Below are 20604 nucleotides of genomic sequence, written 5' to 3' on the forward strand. Positions count from 1 at the left end.
GGGTTCATCAGCCATTGGAAGTGCGTTTAACACAAACGCGAATTTATGGTAGGCGTTAGTTAGTTCTACTGCATCTCTGGGGAGTTGCTACCGTGACACGTTGGGGTGGCTTACTGCTTTTGACCAAGGAACGGGGCTTGGCTTGTTTAATTACACCAGGGGTTTTTAACCCCGGCCACTGACCGACAGAGGGTTACCGGCTGACCTCCCCATCGTGTCAGGTCAGTAGGGCATCAGATTCTCCTAGGAGCAGGAACCCTACTGCGAACTGCGCATACGAGGGATCTAGGTAAGTACTCCTTATGAGAGTCTAATGGCTGATGACTTGAGGGGGACAGTTTCAACCTGAAACTGTCCACATCCCGTACCCACCCTTCCCCCGCCCTTGGAAAAACTGTCTTCCACGAACCGGGTCCCTTGTGCCAGAAAGGTTGGGGACCAATGGACTATCCAATTAAATGAAGCAGGGGCTCTGGGCGGGCTCCCCCGCTGCTCCCACCGGCTTCTCCGTGTAGAAGAAGGCAGCCCCGAACTCTTCTACCCAGTATCCCCGCCTAAGGAGCGGTGCCTAGCGCGCAGCTAGTCCTCCCGAGACCCAATCGGTTTGATGAAACGCAAGAGAAAGTGAATTTTCCAGCCAGTCCCATTGGCCAGAATTCATCTCAACCGCAAGGGAGGCTGGGAAATGTAGTCATGCCTCCAGGTAGCCGTGAGCCCTGCTAGTGATGGGAGATTCTAGGGAGAGGTTGAGTACTGGGGAGGGAAAACTAGCAGGGTCTGTCCCAGTAAAGGAGGGAGGAAATCCATCGCAAAAAATCCTGATCCCCAGGCCGGGCGCGGTGGCTCACGCCTGTAATCCCTGCACTTTGGGAGGCCGAGGCAGGCGGATCACCTGAGGTCAGGAGTTCGAGACTGGCCCGGCCAACATGGAGAAACCCCGTCTCTACTAAAAATACAAAAATTAGCCGGGAAATTAGCTGTAATCCCAGCTACTCGGGAGGCTGAGAATCGCTTGAACCTGGAAGGCGGAGGTTGCAGTGAACCGAAGTCGCGCCATTGCCTGAGCGACAGAGCGAGACTCTGTCTCAAAAAAACAAAACAAATTCTGACCCCAGGCTCAGGCCCTTAAGCAACCGCCCACAGCCCCCCCCACGCCCCCCCCACGCCTCCCCACGCCCCCCCCCCCCCCCCCCCCCCCCACGCCCCCCCCCACGCCCCCCCCCCCCCGCCCCCCCCCACGCCTCCCCACTGGCTCCAAGCCCCATTCAAGCTATGTAGGAGGGTAATTGTCCTTTTCCCCCAACATCAGCTGCTCCTCCAAAAGCTAGCTCTGGTCCTCCAAAATTAAACACTGGAGTTTTGAGTTTGTTTTATGTTTCAGAATATAGAAAAACCGTCATAACAGCTTTTCTAGTGTGTCTACTTTTAAGACTGCTCAAAGAAGCCGCACTAAGAAATGCAGGGTGTTAAAAAAAAATTAGCTTAAAACTCACAGTTGTTTCCTCTCCACAGATATTTTTAGTAAAAGGCAACAGATTCATGCAATTTGAATGAAAACTAGTGCATATCTGTGATAGGCAGCACTCACTTCTCATATAAGGACTACTCCCAACGGGCTAATGGTAACTTTCTTTCTGCCCAAAAGAGCTATTGACTTCTGCCTTTTTCTTCAGACAATTCTGGAACAGCAGTCTCAGTTTCGGGAAAGATAGATTGAAGGAAAAAAGGGATCTAGTAATTTTAAAGATGAAAATTATTTGGTGCACAATGCATTGTGGGTATGCAAATAAAGTCTCAGCAATCAAGCTCCAGTTTTGACAAACTGGTGAAGCCTAGGGACTCCTCAAAAAAAGGTTTTCCATTGTTTTCGTTTTGTCTTAAATTTTTGATTTTTAATGTTTGTGGGTACATAGTATGTGTATGTATGGGTTACATGACAAGAGAAAGGTTTTGTTTGTTTGTTTTGAGATGGAGTCTTGCTCTTGTCGCCCAGGCTGGAGTGCTGTGGTATGATCTTGGCTCACTGCAACCTCTGCCTTCCCGGTTCAAGCAATTCTCCTGTCTCAGCCTTCCAAGTAGCTGGGATTACAGGCACCCGCCACCACGCCTGGCTAATTTTTGTATTTTTAGTAGAGATGGGGTTTCGCCATGATGGCCAGGCTGGCCTCGAACTCCTGACCTCAGGTGATCCGCCCGCCTTGGCCTCCCAAAGTGCTGGGATTACAGGCGTGAGCCACTGCGCCGGCCCTTGGGAATGCTGTATAGTTGTCTCTTCCCAAGGTTTTATTCTGAGAGAAGCGTCAGCCTTTCTCACGAGCAAACTTGCCCAGCGTTGCTGTCTCTTGGGACAGCCACAGAGCAGTCACGCTGGTCCCTGGCCCGGGTTTTCAGAGCTCTCCTCCACGTGTGTGTTAGTCAGGGTTCTCTAGAGGGACAGGACTAATAGGATCTACGTATATATGAGAGGGGCTTTATTAAGGAGAATTGACTCACGTGATCACAAGGTCAAGTCCCATGATAGGCCGTCTGCAAGCTGAGGAGCAAGGAAGCCAGCAGTGGCTCAGTTCAGTCCCAAAACCTTAAAAGTAGGGAGCTGACAGTGCAGGCTTCAATCTGTGGCCGAAGGCCTGAGAGCTCCCAGCAAACCACTGGTGTAAGTCCAAGAGTCCAAAAGCCAAAGAACTTGGAGTCTGATGTTCAAGGGCAGGAAGCCTCCAGCACGGGAGAAAGATAAAGCCCAGAGGACCCAGTGAATCGGCTTTTTCCACCTTCTTCTGCCTGCTTTTTCTAGCTGTGCTGGCAGCTGACTGGATGGTGTCCCCACACTGTGAGTGGGTCTTCCTGTCCCAGTCCACTGACTCAAATGTTAATCTATTCTGGCCACACCCAGAAACACCCAGATACACCCAGAAACAATACTTTGCATCCTTCCATGCAATCAAGTTGACACTTTTTTTTTTTTTTTTTGAGATGAAGTTTCTTTCTGTCACCCCAGGCCGCAGTGCAATGGCATGATCTCGGCTCACTGCAACCTCTGTCTCCTAGGTTCAAGCGATTCTCTTGCCTCAGCTTCCCAAGTAGCTGGGATTACAGGCGCCTGCCACCACACCCGGCTAATTTTTTTGTATTTTTAGTAGAGACGGGGTTCACCATGTTGGCCAGGCCAGTCTCAAGCTCCTGACCTCAAGGGATCCACCCGCCTCGGCTTCCCAAAGTGCTGGGATTACAGGCGTGGGCTACTGCACCTGACCAAGTTGACACTTAATGTTAACCATCACAAGCTGTTAGCAGAGGTAATGATTAACCCACCAGTGGCTGGGGGTACATCCTGCAAGGGTGCCACCACCCAACTCCATGAATGACCTCTCTTTGACCTTTAGCCAGTCACTGTTTTTCACCAGGTCTCAATTTGCACTTTGTAAAACATGGTGATAAAACCGTTCTTCGGTTTTCAGCGTAACTGTAGACTGGCTAAAATTAGGACGTAATAAGAAGGGATACGTCCATGGAAGGAATGATGATCTCTAATGTCACTGTTGCCGTGAATTAGGGCCGGAGCCCACCCTTTGTCCCTAGAAGTCAGTGATGTGGGCAAAGAAATCCAATTCTTGGGTGGGTGCAGTGGCTTACACCTATAATCCAACACTTTGGGAGGCCAAGGCGGGAGGATTGCTTGAGCCCAGGAGTTTGAGGCCAGCCCGGGCAACATGGCGAGGCCCCATCTCTACAGAACATTTTTTTAAAATTAGCTGGGTGTGGTAGCATGCACTTGTGGTCCCAGCTACTCAGGAGGCTGAGGTGGGAGGATGACTTGAGCCCAAGAGCTCGAGGCTGCAGTGAGCCATGATTGTACCACTGCACTCCAGCCTGGGAGACAAAGGGAGACCCTGTTTCAAAATAAAGGCTCCCTGGCTTCCCTACACCCACCCACCTCTGTGCATGCATTCACTCAGGCTCTCCACTGCTTAGCTTGGCTGACTCCCACCATCTTTCAGTTTCCAGATTGGAGGTTTCACTTTCCTTCAGGAAGACCTCCCTGACTTTCAAGGACAGGTTAGATGTCCCTGCCCCATAGTCCCACAGCCCTGACTGCAGTATCATCATTCAATTTCTCATCTGTAGGGTCCAGCCCTACGGGGCTTGGTGGGTGTTCTCCCCGTGTGCAGAGACGAGAGATCGTAAGAAATAAAGACACAAGACAAAGAAATAAATAGAAAACAGCTGGGCCCGGGAGACCACTGCCGCTAAGACAGGGAGACCGGTAGTGGCCCCGAATGGCTGGGCGCGCTGATATTTATTGTATACAAGACAAGGGGCAGGCAGGGTAAGGAGGGTGAGTTGTCCAAGTGATTGATAAGGTCAAGCAAGTCACGTGATCATGGGGCAGTGGGCCCTTCCCTTTTAGATAGCCGAAGCAGAAAGGGAAGGCAGCATATGTCAGCGTTTTCTTCTATGCACTTACCAGAAAGATCAAAGACTTTAAGACTTTCACTATTTCTTCTACCGCTATCTTCTAAGAACTTCAAAGAGGAACCAGGAGTACGGGAGGAACATGGAAGTGGACAAGGAGCACGACCATTGAAGCGCAGCACCACAGGGAGGGGTTTAGGCCTCCGGATGACTGCGGGCGGGCCTGGATAATATCCAGCCTCCCACAAGAAGCTGGTGGAGCAGAGTGTTCCCTGACTCCTCCAAGGAAAGGAGACTCCCTTTCCCGGTCTGCTAAGTAACGGGTGTCTTCCCAGACACTGGCGTTACTGCTTGACCAAGGAGCCCTCAAGCGGCCCTTATGCGGGCGTGACAGAGGGCTCACCTCTTGCCTTCTTGGTCACTTCTCACGATGTCCCTTCAGCACCTGACCCTATACCCACCGGTTATTCCTTGGTTATACAACGAAGAGTAATATTAAAAGCTAATGATTAATATTGTTCATACTAATGATTTATAATGTCCATGATCATCTCTATATCTAATTTGTATTATAACTATTCTTAGTCTAACTATTTTTTTTTTTTTTTTTTTTTTTTTTTTTTTGAGACGGAGTCTCGCTCTGTCACCCAGGCTGGAGTGCAGTGGCCGGATCTCAGCTCACTGCAAGCTCCGCCTCCCGGGTTTACGCCATTCTCCGGCCTCAGCCTCCCGAGTAGCTGGGACTACAGGCGCCCGCCACCTCGCCCGGCTAGTTTTTTGTATTTCTTAATAGAGACGGGGTTTCACCGTGTTAGCCAGGATGGTCTCGATCTCCTGACCTCGTGATCCGCCCGTCTCGGCCTCCCAAAGTGCTGGGATTACAGGCTTGAGCCACCACGCCCGGCCAGTCTAACTATTTTCTTTACTATCCTGAAACAGTTTGTGCCTTCAGTCTCTTGCCTCGGCACCTGGGTAATCCTCCGTCGACACTCGTCTGTCTCTCCTGCAGGCTGCATTCGCTGAGGTGTGTCTGTGTTGCTCCCCTTTGTGTTCCAGTCAAAAAAGATTCCTAGAGAGGATTTGCTCTCACACCAAGGCTAAGCTCCCCACACCAGTTTAACGAGCCTGGAAGTAAGTGCCGTCCACCAATGTCCCACCTGCTCTTCGGATGCTCCTCAAGCCGTCCCTGCCCAGAGAGATTCTGGGATGAAAAGGAAAAATTGTCCCTGCCTGGCAGAAATTGATGCTGCTTCTGGAGAGGTAAGCCTCCGCTCTTTGGGTAGGAAAGCTGAGGTTTTGTGTTTTTTCTGTTTTTGTTTTGTTTTGTTTTGATATAGGATCTTACTCTGTCACAAAGGCTGGAGTACAGTGGTGTGATCTTGACTCACTGCAACCTCCACCTCCTGGACTCAAGTGATCCTCCCACCTTAGCCTCCCAAGTAACTGGAATCACAGGTGCTCGCCACCATCATGCTCAGCTAATTTTTAAAATTTTCTGTAGAGACAAGGTCTCACTATATCACTCAGGCTGGTCTGGAAGTTTTGGGCTCAAGAGATCCTCCTGTCTCGGCCTCCCGAAGTGCTGGGATTATAGATGTGAGCCACTGTGCTCGGTCAGAAGCTGGTTACTCCTCACCAGAAATACCCTAAGATTTATTTGGCCAGGCACGGTGGCTCATGCCTGTAATCCCAGCACTTTGGGAGGCTGAGGTGGGCGGATCGCTTGAGCTCAGGAGTTTGAGACCAGCCTGGGCAACATGGTGAAACCCTGTCTCTACAAAATATACAAAAAAAAATTAGCCAGGCGTGGTGGCTTGCGCCTATAGTCCCAACTGCTCAGGAGGCTGAGGTGGGAGGGTTTCTTGAGCCCATGAGGTTGAGGCCTCAGTGAGCTGTGATTACACCACTGCACTCCAGCCTGGGTGACAGAGCGAGACCTTGACTAAAGAAAAAAAAAAAAAGCATCCGCGGTCCTATGACTCTCTGTATTCTTGGTTTGTTATCACCAGAGAAGAGTTCCATTTCTCCGCTGGAAAGATATGCCCGTATTGGTCTATTCCAGCTGCTCTAACAATATACCATAGTCCGGGCAGCTTCAAAACAGCAGAAATTGATTTCTCCCAGTTCCAGAGGCTGAAGTTCGAAATCACAGTGCCAGCATGGTTGGGTTCTAGTGAGGCCCCTCTTTCCGGTTGCAGACTGCTGTCTTCTCGTTGCATTCTCACATGGCAGAAAGAGGGTGAGGCAGCTCTGTGAGGCCCCCTTAGAAGGGTCCTAATGCCATTCATGAGGACTCTACCCTCATGAACTAAGAACCCCTCCGAAAGTGCTGCCTCCTAATCCTATCACATTGGAAGTTAGAACATCAATGCAGGGGCCTGGTATGGTGGCTCATGTCTGTCATCCCAGCACTCTGGGAGGCTGAGGCAGGTGGATCATTTGAGCTCAGGAGTTTGAAACCAGCCTGGGCAACATGGCAAAGCCCCATCTCTACAAAAAAAATACAAAAACTGGCCAGGTGTGGTGGTGCACACCTGTAGTCCCAGGTACTTGGGGGAGCTGAGATAGGAGGATTGCCTGGGCCCAGGAGGTTGAGGCTGCAGTGAGCCATGTTCACGTCACTGCAATCCCGCCTGGGTGCACTCACAGTTCTCAAAAAAAAAAAAAGATTTCAACATAGACATTTAAGGAGGGGACACAATTCAGCCCATGTCAGTGGACATGGAGAATCCCACATCCTCCTGGAAAAATCGTCCAGAGGAGCCACAGGCTTCTTGATTAGTGCCTTAGCCTGGGTCTCTTACCCAGGGCTTGATCTTGTGGGGACCTTCTGTTTTAGTCCATGTCATGTTGCTATAACAGAATACCTAGGGCTGGGTAATTTATAAAGAAAATAGGTTTTTTTGGTTTTGTTTTTGTTTTTTGAGACAGAGTGTCGTTCTGTTGCCAGGCTGGAGTACAGTGGCATGATCTTGGCTCACTGCAACCTTTGACTCCCTGGTTCAAGCAATTCTCCTGTCTCCGTCTCCCATGTAGCTGGGATTACAGGCATGCACCACCATACCCAGCTAATTTTTTTTTTTTTTTTTGAGACGGAGTCTCGCTCTGTTGCCCAGGCTGGAGTGCAGTGGCGCGATCTCAGCTCACTGCAAGCTCTGCCTCCTGGGTTCACGCCATTCTCCTGCCTCAGCCTCCCAAGTAGCTGGGACTACAGGTGGCCGCCACCACGCCCGGCTAATTTTTTTGTTGTTTTTGTTTTTTTTTTTTGAGACAGAGTCTCACTGTGTCACCCAGGCTGGAGTGCAGTGGCCGGATCTCAACTCACTGCAAGCTCCGCCTCCCGGGTTTATGCCATTCTCCTGCCTCAGCCTCCTGAGTAGCTGGGACTACAGGTGCCCGCCACCATGCCCGGCCAGTTTTTTTTTGTATTTTTTAGTAGAGACGGGTTTTCACTGTTAGCCAGGATGGTCTCGATCTCCTGACCTCGTGATCCGCCCGTCTCGGCCTCCCAAAGTGCTGGGATTACAGGCTTGAGCCACTGCGCCCGGCCTTTTTTTGTATTTTTAGTAGAGACAGGGTTTCACTGAGTTAGCCAGGATGGTCTCGATCTCCTGACCTCATGATCTGCCCGCCTCGGCCTCCCAAAGTGCTGGGATTACAGGCATGAGCCACTGCACTCGGCCAATTTTTGTATTTTCAGTAGAGACAGGGTTTCACCATGTTGGCCAGGATGGTCTCAATCTCCTGATCTCGTGATCCACCTGCCTTTGCCTCCCAAAGTCCTGGGATTACAGGCGTGAGCCACTGCGCCAGTCAAGAAAAGAGTTTATGTAGCTCACGGCTCTGCAGGCTGAGAAGTTCGAGGGCATGGTGCCAGCATCTGCCTGGCTTCTTTGCTGCCTCATAGCATGGTGGAGAAGGTTGAAGGGGAAGCAGACACATGTAAAGAAGCAAACCCGAGGGGCTTCCTGGTTTTATAACAACCTGCTCTCCTGGGAACTAATCCATTCCCACAAGAGGAAGAACTCACTCACTCCGGAGAGAGGTGCCAAGCCCTCCGGGAGGGATCCACTCGTGTGACCCAAACACCTCCCACAAAGCCCCGCCTCCCAACACTGCCACACTGAGGGCCAAATGTCAACAAACCATATCCAAACCGTAGCACCTTCTGAGAAGCCGAATAAAGTATGCCTCAGAACTGTCCACGCCAGGGACAGAAGAGGACAGCTTGTGTCTACTGGCTCCATGTCCCACGGGTGAAGCGTGGCCCCAAATGGTGTTACCATTCACATGCTTCAAGGCTACATATGCCTGAGTGCCTCGCAGCTTCCTAAAGATGACAGAGGCTGATGCTGGGTGCTGCCAGGACACTCATACCTGTGCAGAGCTGGCTGCCGCCACAATGGCAGGAGTCAAGGTGGCTGAGAGAGGCCGGGTGCGGTGGCTCGAGCCTGTAATCCCAGCACTTTGGGAGGCAGAGAAAGGTGGATCACCTGAGGTCAGGAGTTCGAGACCAGCCTGGCCAACGTGGTAAAACCCCCATCTCTTCCAAAAATATAAAAATTAGCCAGGTGTGGTGGCACATGCCTGTAATCCCAGCTGCTCAGGAGGCTGAGTGAGGCAGGAGGATCGCTTGAACCTGAGGAAGCTGCAGTGAGCTGAGATTACCATACGGCACTCCAGCCTGGGCAACAGAATGAGACCCCGTCTCAAAAAAAAAAAAAAAAAACGTGGCTGAGAATATGTGAGATGGGACAGATATATGGGGTGCAAGTAGATTTTCAGGGAGTGAACACATTTCCAAACCAATGTTTCAGCTGTTGGGAAGTTTCAGATAGTATGCAATTAAATTTTCCACACCAGATTTCACGCCCTGAAAAAGCAACTTTAAAAAGGCTCTCTGTGGCCGGGCGTGGTGGCTCACGCCTGTAATCCCAGTGCTTTGGGAGGCTGAGGCGGGTGGATCACAAGGTCAGGAGATCAAGACCATCCTGGCTAACACGGTGAAACCCCATCTCTACTAAAAATACAAAAAAAATTAGCTGGGCGTGGTAGCGGGCGCCTGTAGTCCCAGCTACTTGGGAGGCTGAGGCAGGAGAATGGCGTGAACCCGGGAGGTGGAGCTTGCAGTGAGCTGAGATCGTACCACTGCACTGCAGCCTGGGCAACAGCGAGACTCTGTCTCAAAAAAAAAAAAAAAAAGAAAAAGAAAAAGGCTCTCTGTGTACAGCCAGCCTTCACTGGACCACGCAGATGGGACCCTCTAGGGTTACTGCTTGGCCTGCTCCACTGTGGACCACCAGCATCTCCTCTCTACCATGGTGGCCAACTGGAAGCCCTGTGGATACTGAGCCATGCCACAGAAGCCATCAGACGCATGCCATGGGGAGAAATGGCAGGGTGGGGACTCCGAGCAAGCCTGCACCAGCATCGAGGCAGAGTTTGCACTCCAGTCACTTGATGGTCACGTGGCCTTGGACAAATGATTCACTGTGTGAGGTCCAGGTTCCACATCTCTCAAACTGGGATCTTAACCCCCAGCAACCTCTTCACCCCAAAAGGCCGTGCTGATGTGAAATATCTAACATGTATGGTGAGCACTTAATCAGAGCTGTACTTTACAAACCTCAGTTTATCGACATTCTAATCATTCAATTGGTATTTCTTTTTTTTTTTTTTTTTGAGACAGAGTCTCGCTCTGTCGCCCAGGCTGGAGTGCAGTGGCGCGATCTCGGCTCACTGCAAGCTCCGCCTCCTGGGTTTACGCCATTCTCCTGCCTCAGCCTCCTGAGTAGCTGGGACTACAGGCGCCCGCCACCGCGCCCGGCTAATTTTTTTTTTTGTATTTTTAGTAGAGACGGGGTTTCACCGTGGTCTCGATCTCCTGACCTTGTGATCCGCCTGCCTCGGCCTCCCAAAGTGCTGGGATTACAGGCGTGAGCCACCGCACCCGGCCTCAATTGGTATTTCTTAGGCACCACATACATAGGTTTTACCATTTATTTGAGACAGAGTTTCGCTCTTGTTGCCCAGGCTGGAGTGGAATGGCATGATCTCGGCTCACCACAACCTCCGCCTCCCAGGTTCAAGCGATTCTCCTGCCTCAGCCTCCCGAGTAGCTGGGATTACAGGCATGCACCACCATGCCCAGCTAATTTTGTATTTTTAGTAGAGACGGTGTTTCTCCATGTTGGTCAAGCTGGTCTCGAACTCCCAACCTCAGGTGATCCACCTGCCTCAGCCTCCCAAAGTGCTGGGATTACAGGCGTGAGCCACCACGCCCGGCCTTGTTTTACATTTATGGGAGCCTACAACATGCCCAGTTCCAAGTTCAAGAAGGAATGAGAGCTGCAGTTCTTGTGGTCCAACAGTTTTCCATTTAATGTCACACTGTAAATGACACCAATTGCACCCCAAGAGGCTCCCACTCTGCAATATGTGAGCCAGCCGTGGCCCACGGCTGGAAGATCACATGTCATAGCTCTGCACGATCCAGGGGAGAAGATCACATGTCATAGCTCTGCACGATCCAGGGGAGAAGGTGCTGCATGGACAGAACGAACTGGGGAACCAGTGCCACTAAGAGCAGAGCTTGAGCCCCCTGTTTACTCTCATAACCATCGGCTGTGGGCCAGACATTTGGCTCCTTTGCAGGCAGACCAGGCTTCCCGGTGAGTCATGCCGCTTAAAATGCTGTCTGGGAACGCAGAGAAACAGTCTAAACGCCGAGACGCTGAGGACAGCCCCGCAGGTGGACTGCCACGCTCCCACAGAGGGGAGGCATCTGATGGTGGCTTCAGCAGACAATCTGGAGAAGGACCACTCAGGGTTTGTCTTGCTGACATCGTATAGCCAGCAAAACCAGGGCAGGAGAACCCTGGCTCTTTAGGGCAGGTGGGGGAGAGGGCACCTGAGCAGGGAAGGAGCCAGGGTAATGCGAGAAGCAACCCCCTGGCGAGCAGAAAGGCGGCCCCCAACACACCTTCCGGGCGGACTCCTTTGAAGAGACGTAGAACATGAGGGAAAGGAACGGCGTTTTGGCAGCGGGGCTGGGTGGGCGTCCTGCTTCTGACAGATCTAGTGCTGAGGGCAGACGTGGTGCATGTCTCCAGGTTTTAACCACACACAAACCGGTCATGGAAATTTGAAAGATATTTATTTAAAAACAGAACAAAAAAGCTTTGGTATTTCAAAACCTGACAATCATCAATCACTAGAAAGTTAAACACCTCCCCTGAAGCCCCAAAGTACAAAACCACAGGTGTCCACAGGCTCATAAGAAAGGGCGTGCAAACCCGAGGATGACAGCGCAACCCGCACCCTCCTACAGGCAGCAGCACAGCCACCCTGGGGACCCCAGCCCAGCCTCGGGACCGTGGGGCCTCCAAAGGCTGAGATGGATATCACTGCCAGCACCCACCATCTACAGGGGATGCAAAAGCCATCTAGCAAAATCTCAACAAAAATAAATTAAAACTTCATCAAGAAAGAACACGATAAATTCGGAAAAGGACAGAACGTTCCCTAGACAAGAGTCTTTTCAAAAGACGGTCTATTTCCTGGGACAGAACAAAGGGGGAAAGTGGAAGGAGTGAGTTCCATTTCAAGTATTTGCCATACAGGTTCGTTTTATTGAGTGGAAAGCTTACAAAAGGTCCACTGGCCCCTTCCCTCCCCACGTGACACTCGTTCCTTCCAATGCAAACTCTGGTGTATCCACATTCGCTTCTGCGTCACTGGTTTCCCCCAACAAGGCACAAAGGGCGGGTGCTTCCAAAGGATCCCTGGCAGCAGGACTTTCAGTGCTGGGTGTCTTGTGCAAATGGTGGCTGAAAGCAGGACTGTTAGTTCACTCAGACACTGGGATCTTCCTGTTCAATTCACAAAACAAGTGTGATTATTGTTCACTGCCAACCCCAGTGGCCAGCTACAGAAATAGCCTACGGAGACAACCCTAGTGGCACCACACCCTGGCTCTGACCCAGCCTTGCAGAATGACCATGGACTCAGTGGCCTGGGGCCTTCTGGAGCTGAGTGTTCACTGGCTCCGCTCTGGCATGGCCCAGCTTGAGCCTGCATCTGTTGAGAGATCGCTCAGTACCCCACAAAGGTAGTCTGGCTCATTTCCCCAACTGTGGGGGGAACCGAAGGTGCCCTCAAGAGTGAGGGCAGAGAAGCCACCGAGCAGCAGGGAAAAGCAGCCGCCTGCCAAACAGACAGCAAAACCCACACGATGCACATTTGGCGCCTGTCCTAGTGCAGCTAGTCCAGAGGCAGCTCACAAGGAAGGCCTCTGTGTGGTCCTTTTTGATCTGACTTTTGATCTGTTCTTCGAACTTGAGGAACTCAGCCCTGTCTCCCACTCTTCTGCTCTTTCAGGTCAAGTTCTGCTTCCTTTTCCAAGTCCTGGTCTTGGGCCAGAAACTAGAAGCCGCAGGCATCCCTGTGGATGTGAGGGGGCACTTCCCATTTCTCCAGGGTGGGATCTGGGCTCTTTGACTACTTGGGAACATAGATGCAGAGCCTAATATACCTCTCTACTATCACTACAGTTTAAAAAGAGAAGACAATGGAGCAAAGAAGAGAAGAGAGGGGAGGGGAGGAAGAGTAGAGGGGAGGAGACAGGGGGATGAGGGAGGAGAGAAGAGGAAGGGAAAAAGCTCAGCTCTTTGGGAAACATTTTCTTCTACAACTGCTAACAAAGGCCTCCCCCTAGAATCCCTGCTGGTCTTTCTCCGGAGAAAGCACCGAAGTCCGGGCGGCAGGGCACAGTAAGCAGCCTCACCCCGTGACAGCAATGCTGATCCCAAGATGCTGCCCCGATGACAGTCTTGCAGCAATGACGGCCAAAATCACCGCTTCCAGGGGCAAACATGTCTCAGGAAACTGGAGGGGAATGCTTCTGTCCTGTGTCCTATGCTAAGGAGATGGCCACTCTGGTCCAAGGCCTGGAACAAGGGGCTGACCTCTGCATGCCATGAACAGGCACATGGGGGGAAGCTGGGGATCCCGCCAGCAGTTCAGACAGAGGTTTCAAGTCAATCTAGGGGCCTGTTGCAGTTATTTTTATTTTATTATTACTATTATTATTTTATTTTTTTTGAGACAGAGTCTCACTCTGTCGCCCAGGTTGGAGTGCACTGGCATGATCTCGGGTCACTGCAACCTCTGCCTCCTGGGTTCAAGAAATTCTCCTGCCTCAGCCTCCCGAGTAGCTGGAATTACAGGCGTGCACCACCATGCCTGGCTAATTTTTGTTATTTTTAGTACAGACAGGGTTTCAACATGTTGGCCAGGCTTGAACTCCTGACCTCAGGTGATCCGCCTGCCTCAGCCTCCCCAAGTACTGGGATTATAGGCATGAGCCACTGCACCCAGCCTCGTTATTATTTTTACATGGGGTCTCACTCTGTCACCTGGGATGGAGTGCAATGGTGTAATCACAGCTCACTGCAGCCTCAAACTCCAGGGCTCAAGTGATCCTCCCACCTCAGCCTCCTGAGTAGCTGAGACTACAAGTGTGCACCACCACACCTGGCTAATGTTTAAATTTTTTGTAGAGACAAGTCCTCGTTTTCCTGCCCAGGCTGGTCTCAAACTCCTGGGCTCAAAGGATCCTCCCACCTTGGCCTCCCAAAGTGTTGAAATTACAGGCATGAGCCACCAGGCCCTGCCTCTTAATTTTTTTTTTTACTTTTATTTGCTTTTTTGTTCTGTTTTTTGCTTTTTTGAGACAGGGTCTTGCTTTGTTGCCCAAGCTAGAGTGCAGTGGCACAATCACAGTTCACTGCAGCCTCAAACTCCTGGGCTCAAGTGATCCTCCCATCTCAGCCTCCCAAGTAGCTGGGACTACAGGCACAAGCCACCACACCCGGCTTGCAGTTATTTTTAAATGCTGACATTTATGATGGGGGAGGAGGGGAGGGCTGCCCTGGGAAGCCAGAAGACCATCAATTCACACCTGGATTTCCACAGCTTTCCCTTCCTTGTCGTCTCCTCTCAAAACACTTGCACTCTCTCTCTGGTGTCAAGGGCTGAGGGCATCAGGACACCCATTCCTGCCCAGGCCTCACCCCCCCTCGCCAGGCCAGCCCCTTCCGAGACACAGGGCTGAGAGCAAGGCCGAGGTCTCGGGTTTCGACCAGACAGCGGCTTCCTACCTTACTCCTGAAGAGGGGCTTGGCTCCAGGCCCACAGTACTCGTTGTAGATGAGCTTGAAGAGGAAGAGGTGGAAGAGGGTGATGAGGGAGGCCACGCTGAACCAGAAGAGGAAGGGCAGCCCGGGGTCCTGCTGGGCCATGTGCTCATCATGGGCCAGAATGGCCTTGAGGTGCAGCGTGTGCCGCAGGTCCTGCAGGTGTGTGAGGTCGGTGGAGATGTAGAGCAGCGGCGTGATGGGCTGTGTCACCATGACCGAGAAGGTGTGGCCCGTGGGCGCCGAGGTCAGCTCCACTGGCTCGTCCAGGCAGCCCGCCTCGCAGGCATAGATCTTGACAGGCTGGCCGCGGGACTCCACGGACACATGTAGGTAGGGCTTGCCCTCGGCGTCCGCCAGTACGGCCAGGTTGATATGGTCGTTCTTGTAGCGGATGCCATGCAATGCATAGCTGTTGTGCAGCACGTCGGGGTCGGCCTGGAACTGGAGGTGGTTCTCCGTGAACTGCAGCCCCCCAAAGCTGAGCACCATGCCCTGCAGGATGCCTGGGGCGCCCACCTTCACCAGCCCCTTGCAGCCACGCTTCTGGAGGGTCAGCCTCCACAGGTCGGAGAGCTGCAGGATCTGCTGGACAGAGGACAGCCGTCCCGGCCACAGGTTCTCGGCATGCATGGTGGCGTGGCCGCTGAAGCAGTGATCTTCATAGTTGAGCGTCGACTCCATCTGGTCTCGCTCCCTGTGGCTCAGGGAGGGGCTGAGCAGCGGGGCCGGTGAGCAGGAGAGCATGTAGTAGAGTGTCAGGTTCACCGTCAGGCCAGACGGCGTGTGGGTATCAGTGATCTTCTTCATTTCCACTCCTGCAACACCATGAAAGCTGCACGTTAAGGGGGAAGGACAGCTGGGAGGCAGAGCATATGAAATAAAGACCAAGGGCAGCAGAGGAGTGAGGTGTGCCTTAGTGATAAAGACAGCGGTGCCTGTCTCCCTAAAGTATGGGAGAAAGTCACCTGTCTTGTTTACACGACCAACTTGAGCCTGTGGGCCTGAAATCTAGAATCCTGTTAAAAAGCAGTGGGGTCTGGTGCCAGAGCCCAGAGGAACACAGATTTAGCCAGGACTTGGTGCCAACCCTATGATCAGACCTCCTGCGCCAGATCAGTCACCAGTGCTGAGGCCAGTCTCAGGCCACTTCTCCTTCTGTCCTTTCTCTCTCCAGTCCTGTAGCTTTATGTATGTATTTAGCTATTTACTGAGACAGAGTCTTACTCTGTCGCCCAGGCTTGAGTGCAGTGGCACGATCTCAGCTTACTACAGCCTCCGCCTCCCAGGTTCCAGTGATTCTCCTGTCTCAGCCTCTGCGTAGCTGGGACTACAGGTGTAGGCCACCACCCATGCATAAAACAGCCCTGGCAGAAGCATTCAATAGATACTTGCTGAATAAACATGTGTTGGGCCCCTTTGCTACTGATGGATTCAACAGCCCTAAGATTTAAAAACATATACACACACAACATTGTTTTGTAAAGATGACTATCCTCCTGCCCGGAGCAGTGGCTCACACCTGTAATCCCAGCACTTTGGGAGGCCAAGGTGGACGGATCGCGCGAGGTCAGGCTAAGTTCTGTATTTTTAGTAGAGACAAGGTTTCGCCACATTGGCCAGGTTGGTCTTGAACTCCTGACCTCAGGTGATCCACCTGCCTCAGCCTCCCAAAGTGCTGGGATTACAGGTGTGAGCCACCGCGCCCAGCCAGCACGTTCTAGCCTAAAAAACTGTCTTATTTTAATTTTAATTTTCACTTTTCTAATGTCTGCCTTCCTCCCAACCAGAATTTAAGCAAGCACCATGAGAACAGGAACTCTGGTTCCCATCTGCACCCCCCATGCAAAGAACAGCCCTGGCAGAAGCATTCAGTAGATACTTGCTGAATGAACTCAACTCTTTGAGCAACCAAACACAAGGGTTCAGACAATAGGAGCCCTGGAAACCAGAACTCCTCTCTCATCCAGAACAGGATTTTCTTTTCTTTAACAGTCAACAGAGAGGAGAGTTTTCATTGGGCAGGAGCATCTCAACCTGCTGAAAGAAGGCATTCTCCAACCTCCCTGTGAACCAGTTGCAGCCACAAATGCCAGGACGCACTTCAGCCTAGCAGGGGTTATGTGAAGAAGTCCCCATCTGTCACCAGGCCGACTGCAGAGCTGAGCAAAGAATCAGGGGATCCACCTGCTGGTTTCACCTCTGCAAACTGACTCTAAACCACTTCACTCTGCTCAAATCAGGCCCCACCTACCAGAACAAATAACAGAAAGACCTGACCTTTACACTCAAATTTCCACTACAGTCTCATAAAAACCTTCTGAGGTAGGCGTTATTGTTATTAAATACAGGCCCAGAGAGATTAGGCGACGAATCCCAAAGTCGCACAAACACTAGGCAGTTGAGCAGAGATTCAACCTCTGGTGAAACGCCAAGCCCAAGTTTTAACCACCCCATCATCACCTTCAGTGTTACCTCTGCAGATTTTGGAGGGACATAACTAGGGTGGACCAAGTGCTGACCAGGACTCACCTGGGCTGAAGAGCTGAGCCCAGAGGAGCTGGTGGTCTTGAAGAAGCTCCGCGGCTGGCATCTCCAAGAGCTCCAGCATTTCCTTCCGGGCCAAGTCCTGCAGTGCCTTGAGCTCCTTGGCTGCTTTGCTTTTGAGCACCTGGGAGTTAATGGGGCCAGAGACGTGCACCACCCACAGCACCGTCTCATCCAGCTGCGTCTTGGGAGCCACTTGGAGGCGGTCCACTAGCTTCTTGGCGGCCACCACCACCAGGTGCACCAACCCAGTGGGCGTAGGCGGGGACCGGCCTGAGTAGAGAAGGAATTGATGGTCTCCGACCTTCTCTAGGGTACTGGTGAAGGCCTTGGGGGCTGGGCCGGCAGTGGGCCCCACAGTCTGCAACGCGGCCACGCGCTCCGTGGGGTTGTTGAGCTGGATGCGCTGCAGGTAGACGTGGGGTCGGCCCCGGTGCACCAGAAAGTCCTCTTGCAGCAGCACGCAGTCGCGGCCAGACCCCGCGGCAAGGCCAGAGACGGAGGCGGGCCCGGGGCCGGCGGCCACGGGGCCAGGACCTGGGGACCCGAGCTGCAGGCAACGCACGCGGCGCAGCAGCCCCTCCCGCAACAGCAGCACCGCCTCTCCAGCTTCAGCCAGGGCGCTCAGCGGGCGCAGCTGCACAAAGGGCACGAAGTCCGGCGCCACGGCGGGCTCTCGCTCCCCGGGGGTCACCCACAACCGGTTGGCGGCCACGTCCAGAGCCAGGAAGCCGTTAGCCACCAGGGCTGGCACTCCAGGGCCCAGCGGTACCGCCTCGCCGCGCTCCCGCAGGCCGCGCCAGGCGCGGGTGGCCGCCTCCAGGCAGGCAGACGGCTCGGCGGCGCCCGGTTCACCGCGGGACCAGGGAAGCAGGTGCAGGCCGCCCGCCGCCCGCCGCGCGCCGGACCCCCCAAACCACAAAAGCAGCAGCAGGAGGCCGAGCAGGCAGAGGAGGCGGCGGGCCCAGCTGCTCGACAGCAGTCCCGGCAGCCCCTTGAGCCGCTGCTGCAGCCACATCGGGCCGCCAGGCGCGGGCAAGGGCGCGGGGGCGGCCGCTGGGCCCGCCGCCCAGCCCACCGGCCCGGCCGCCCGCGCCTCACTGCCGGGCCCGGACCGCGGCGCCCACCCCGGCCCCCGCTGCAACCGCCGCAGCAGCCGCCACCGCTGCTTCCTCCTTCTTCTCGGTGGCCTCCAGCCGTCAAACGCCGCCGGCCGTCAAGCGTCGCCGTGTCTTTTACGACAGATGGAAAACTGGAGGGCGGAGGGAGGAGAGAGAGGCGGGCCGGAGAGAAGGGGGCGGAGCCACGGCGGGGGCGGGACAGAAGCTGCCGGGGGCCGGGCCACCGGTTCCCAGGCCCGAAGAGTGAAGTCCAGTAGAGTTAAGTGCAGGGGTCTGGGGAGGACTGGAAGCATCCAATTCACTCGTGAAAAAAACATCGACCCTGCCAAACCAACCACGTGTTGGGCCCCTTTGCTACTGATGGATTCAACAGCCCCAAGATTTAAAAAAACACACACACAACTTTGTTGCTGTAAAAATGACTATTCTCTCGCGGGGCGCAGTGACTCACTACTGTAATCCCAGCACTTTGGGAGGCCAAGGCGGGCGGATCACGAGGTCAGGGGTTCGAGACCAGCCTGACCAACATGGTGAAACCCCGTCTCTACTAAAAATACAAAAACTAGCCGGGGGTGGTGGCGCATGCCTGTAATCCCTGCTCCTCAGGAGGCTGAGGTAGGAGAACTGCTTGTACCCGGAAGGCGGAGGTTGCAAGGTTGCAGTGAGCCGAGATCATGCCACTGCACTCCAGCCTGGGCGACTGAGTGAGACTCCGTCTCAAAAAAAAAAAAAAAAAAAGGCCGGGCGCGGTGGCTCAAGCCTGTAATCCCAGCACTTTGGGAGGCCGAGACGGGCGGATCACAAGGTCAGGAGATCGAGACCATCCTGGCGAACCCGGTGAAACCCCGTCTCTACTAAAAAATACAAAAAACTAGCCGGGCGAAGTGGCGGGCGCCTGTAGTCCCAGCTACCCGGGAGGCTGAGGCAGGAGAATGGCGTGAACCCGGGAGGCGGAGCTTGCAGTGAGCTGAGATCCGGCCACTGCACTCCAGCCTGGGTGACAGAGCAAGACCCTGTCTCAAAAAAAACAAAAACAAAAACAAACAAACAAAAAAGACTATCCTCGCCGCAAAAACACTTGGAACGATACGAAAAAGTGGGGGGAAAGAAAGAGAGAGAGAAGAAAGAAGAGGAAGAAGAAGAAATGAAGAGGAGGAGGGGAAGGGGAGCCATCAGAGGCCAGGAGTGGTGGCTCACGTCTGTAATTCGAGCACTTTCGGACGCTGAGAGGTCAGGAGTTCGAAACCAGCCTGACCAACATGGTGAAAACCTGTCTCTACTAAAAATACAAAAATTAGGCTGGGCGCGGTGGCTCACGCCTGTAATCCCAGCACTTTGGGAGGCTGAGGCAGGAGGATCACGAGGTCAGGAGATCGAGACCATCCTGGCTAACACAATGAAATCCTGTCTCTACTAAAAATACAAAAAATTAGTCAGTCACGCCTGTAATCCCAGCACTTTGGGAGGCCGAGGCAGGCGGATTACAAGGTCAGGAGATCGAGACCATCCTGGCTAACACGGTGAAACTCCGTCTCTAATTTTAAAAAAATACAAAAAATTAGCCGGGCGCGGTGGCAGGAGCCTGTAGTCCCAGATACTGGGGAGGCTGAGGCAGGAGAATGGCCTGAACCCAGGAGGTGGAGCTTGCAGTGAGCCGAGATCGCACCACCGCACTCCAGCCTGGGCGACAGAGCGAGACTCCATCTCTGAAAATAAAAATAAAAATAAAAAAATAAAAATGCAAAAATTAGCTGGGTATGGTGGCAGGCACCTGTTATCCCAGCTACTTGAGAGACTGAGGCACGAGACTCGCCTGAACCAGGGAGGCAGAGGTTGCAGTGAACTGAGATCGTGCCACTGCACTCCAGCCTGGGCAACTAAGAGAGGCTCAGTCTCAAAAAAAACACCAAAAAACAAACCCCAAAAAACCAAACAAACAACAAAAAAACCCTCACCACTAGAAACTAGACTTCCAAAAAAATATTTTGTTAACGGACCTGTCTAGCTGCATGTACACCATATGCGGACACAAATCCAGCCAAGGGCTGTCAATGTCTCCACCACACCAAATTGTCTTCTTGATGTCAGCCCTAAGTTTTAACTTATTAAATAACGTAAGACACTAAAGTCTCATACTTTGAAAATACCTTTAAATTGTGAATCATCGATGCAAAAGAGAAATTTTGCTTTGTATCCTGGGGAAAAAATTCAACATAAGCACAGAGGCAGACAATGGGTGATTGTTTCCACTTTGGTTTCAGTACATTCCAAAGCCAGACAGTGCTTCCCAGTTGTTGGAAATTAAACGGTCATTTGAGGTGGCCTCTGGT

At 52.8% G+C, this 20604-nt stretch overlaps 2 protein-coding genes, 1 long non-coding RNA gene and 1 pseudogene across 4 annotated transcripts in view; 1 reads left to right on the plus strand and 3 right to left on the minus strand.

The window, feature by feature from the left end:
* MAD2L2 (mitotic arrest deficient 2 like 2) overlaps positions 1-20604 on the minus strand; it is a 407166-nt gene that overhangs the window by 244399 nt on the left and 142163 nt on the right. The window lies entirely within an intron of this gene.
* LOC126953836 (uncharacterized) lies at positions 201-17198 on the plus strand. The gene is made up of 3 exons (XR_007725373.1): positions 201-289; positions 5350-5670; positions 16397-17198. It is a non-coding gene; the product is annotated as an uncharacterized LOC126953836 (long non-coding RNA).
* On the minus strand, positions 1445-1566 carry LOC126944435 (uncharacterized; annotated as a pseudogene).
* KIAA2013 (KIAA2013 ortholog) lies at positions 11551-18359 on the minus strand. Of its 2 annotated transcripts, XM_050788378.1 has the most exons (3): positions 17139-18359; positions 14571-15424; positions 11551-12281 (listed from the first exon to the last, which is right to left on the minus strand). In XM_050788378.1, exons 1-3 carry the CDS (start codon positions 18169-18171, stop codon positions 12264-12266), a joined length of 1905 nt encoding a protein of 634 aa, XP_050644335.1. In that variant the 5' UTR covers positions 18172-18359; the 3' UTR covers positions 11551-12263. The 2 variants fall into 2 exon arrangements, with proteins under 2 accessions (XP_050644335.1, XP_050644345.1); XM_050788388.1 differs by lacking the exon at positions 11551-12281 and having other exon boundaries at positions 12288-15424; positions 17139-18352.

The sequence above is a fragment of the Macaca thibetana genome, chromosome 1 (assembly GCF_024542745.1).
Source record: "Macaca thibetana thibetana isolate TM-01 chromosome 1, ASM2454274v1, whole genome shotgun sequence".
NCBI classification, from domain to species: domain Eukaryota; kingdom Metazoa; phylum Chordata; class Mammalia; order Primates; family Cercopithecidae; genus Macaca; species Macaca thibetana.

Coding starts and splice junctions, on each gene's coding strand:
- KIAA2013 (XM_050788388.1), bottom strand. CDS start 18,171: ATGTGGCTGCAGCAGCGGCTCAAGGGGCTGCCGGGACTGCTGTCGAGC. Junction 15,425..17,138: donor GGCTCAGCTCTTCAGCCCAG/GTGAGTCCTGGT, acceptor ATGGTGTTGCAG/GAGTGGAAATGAAGAAGATC.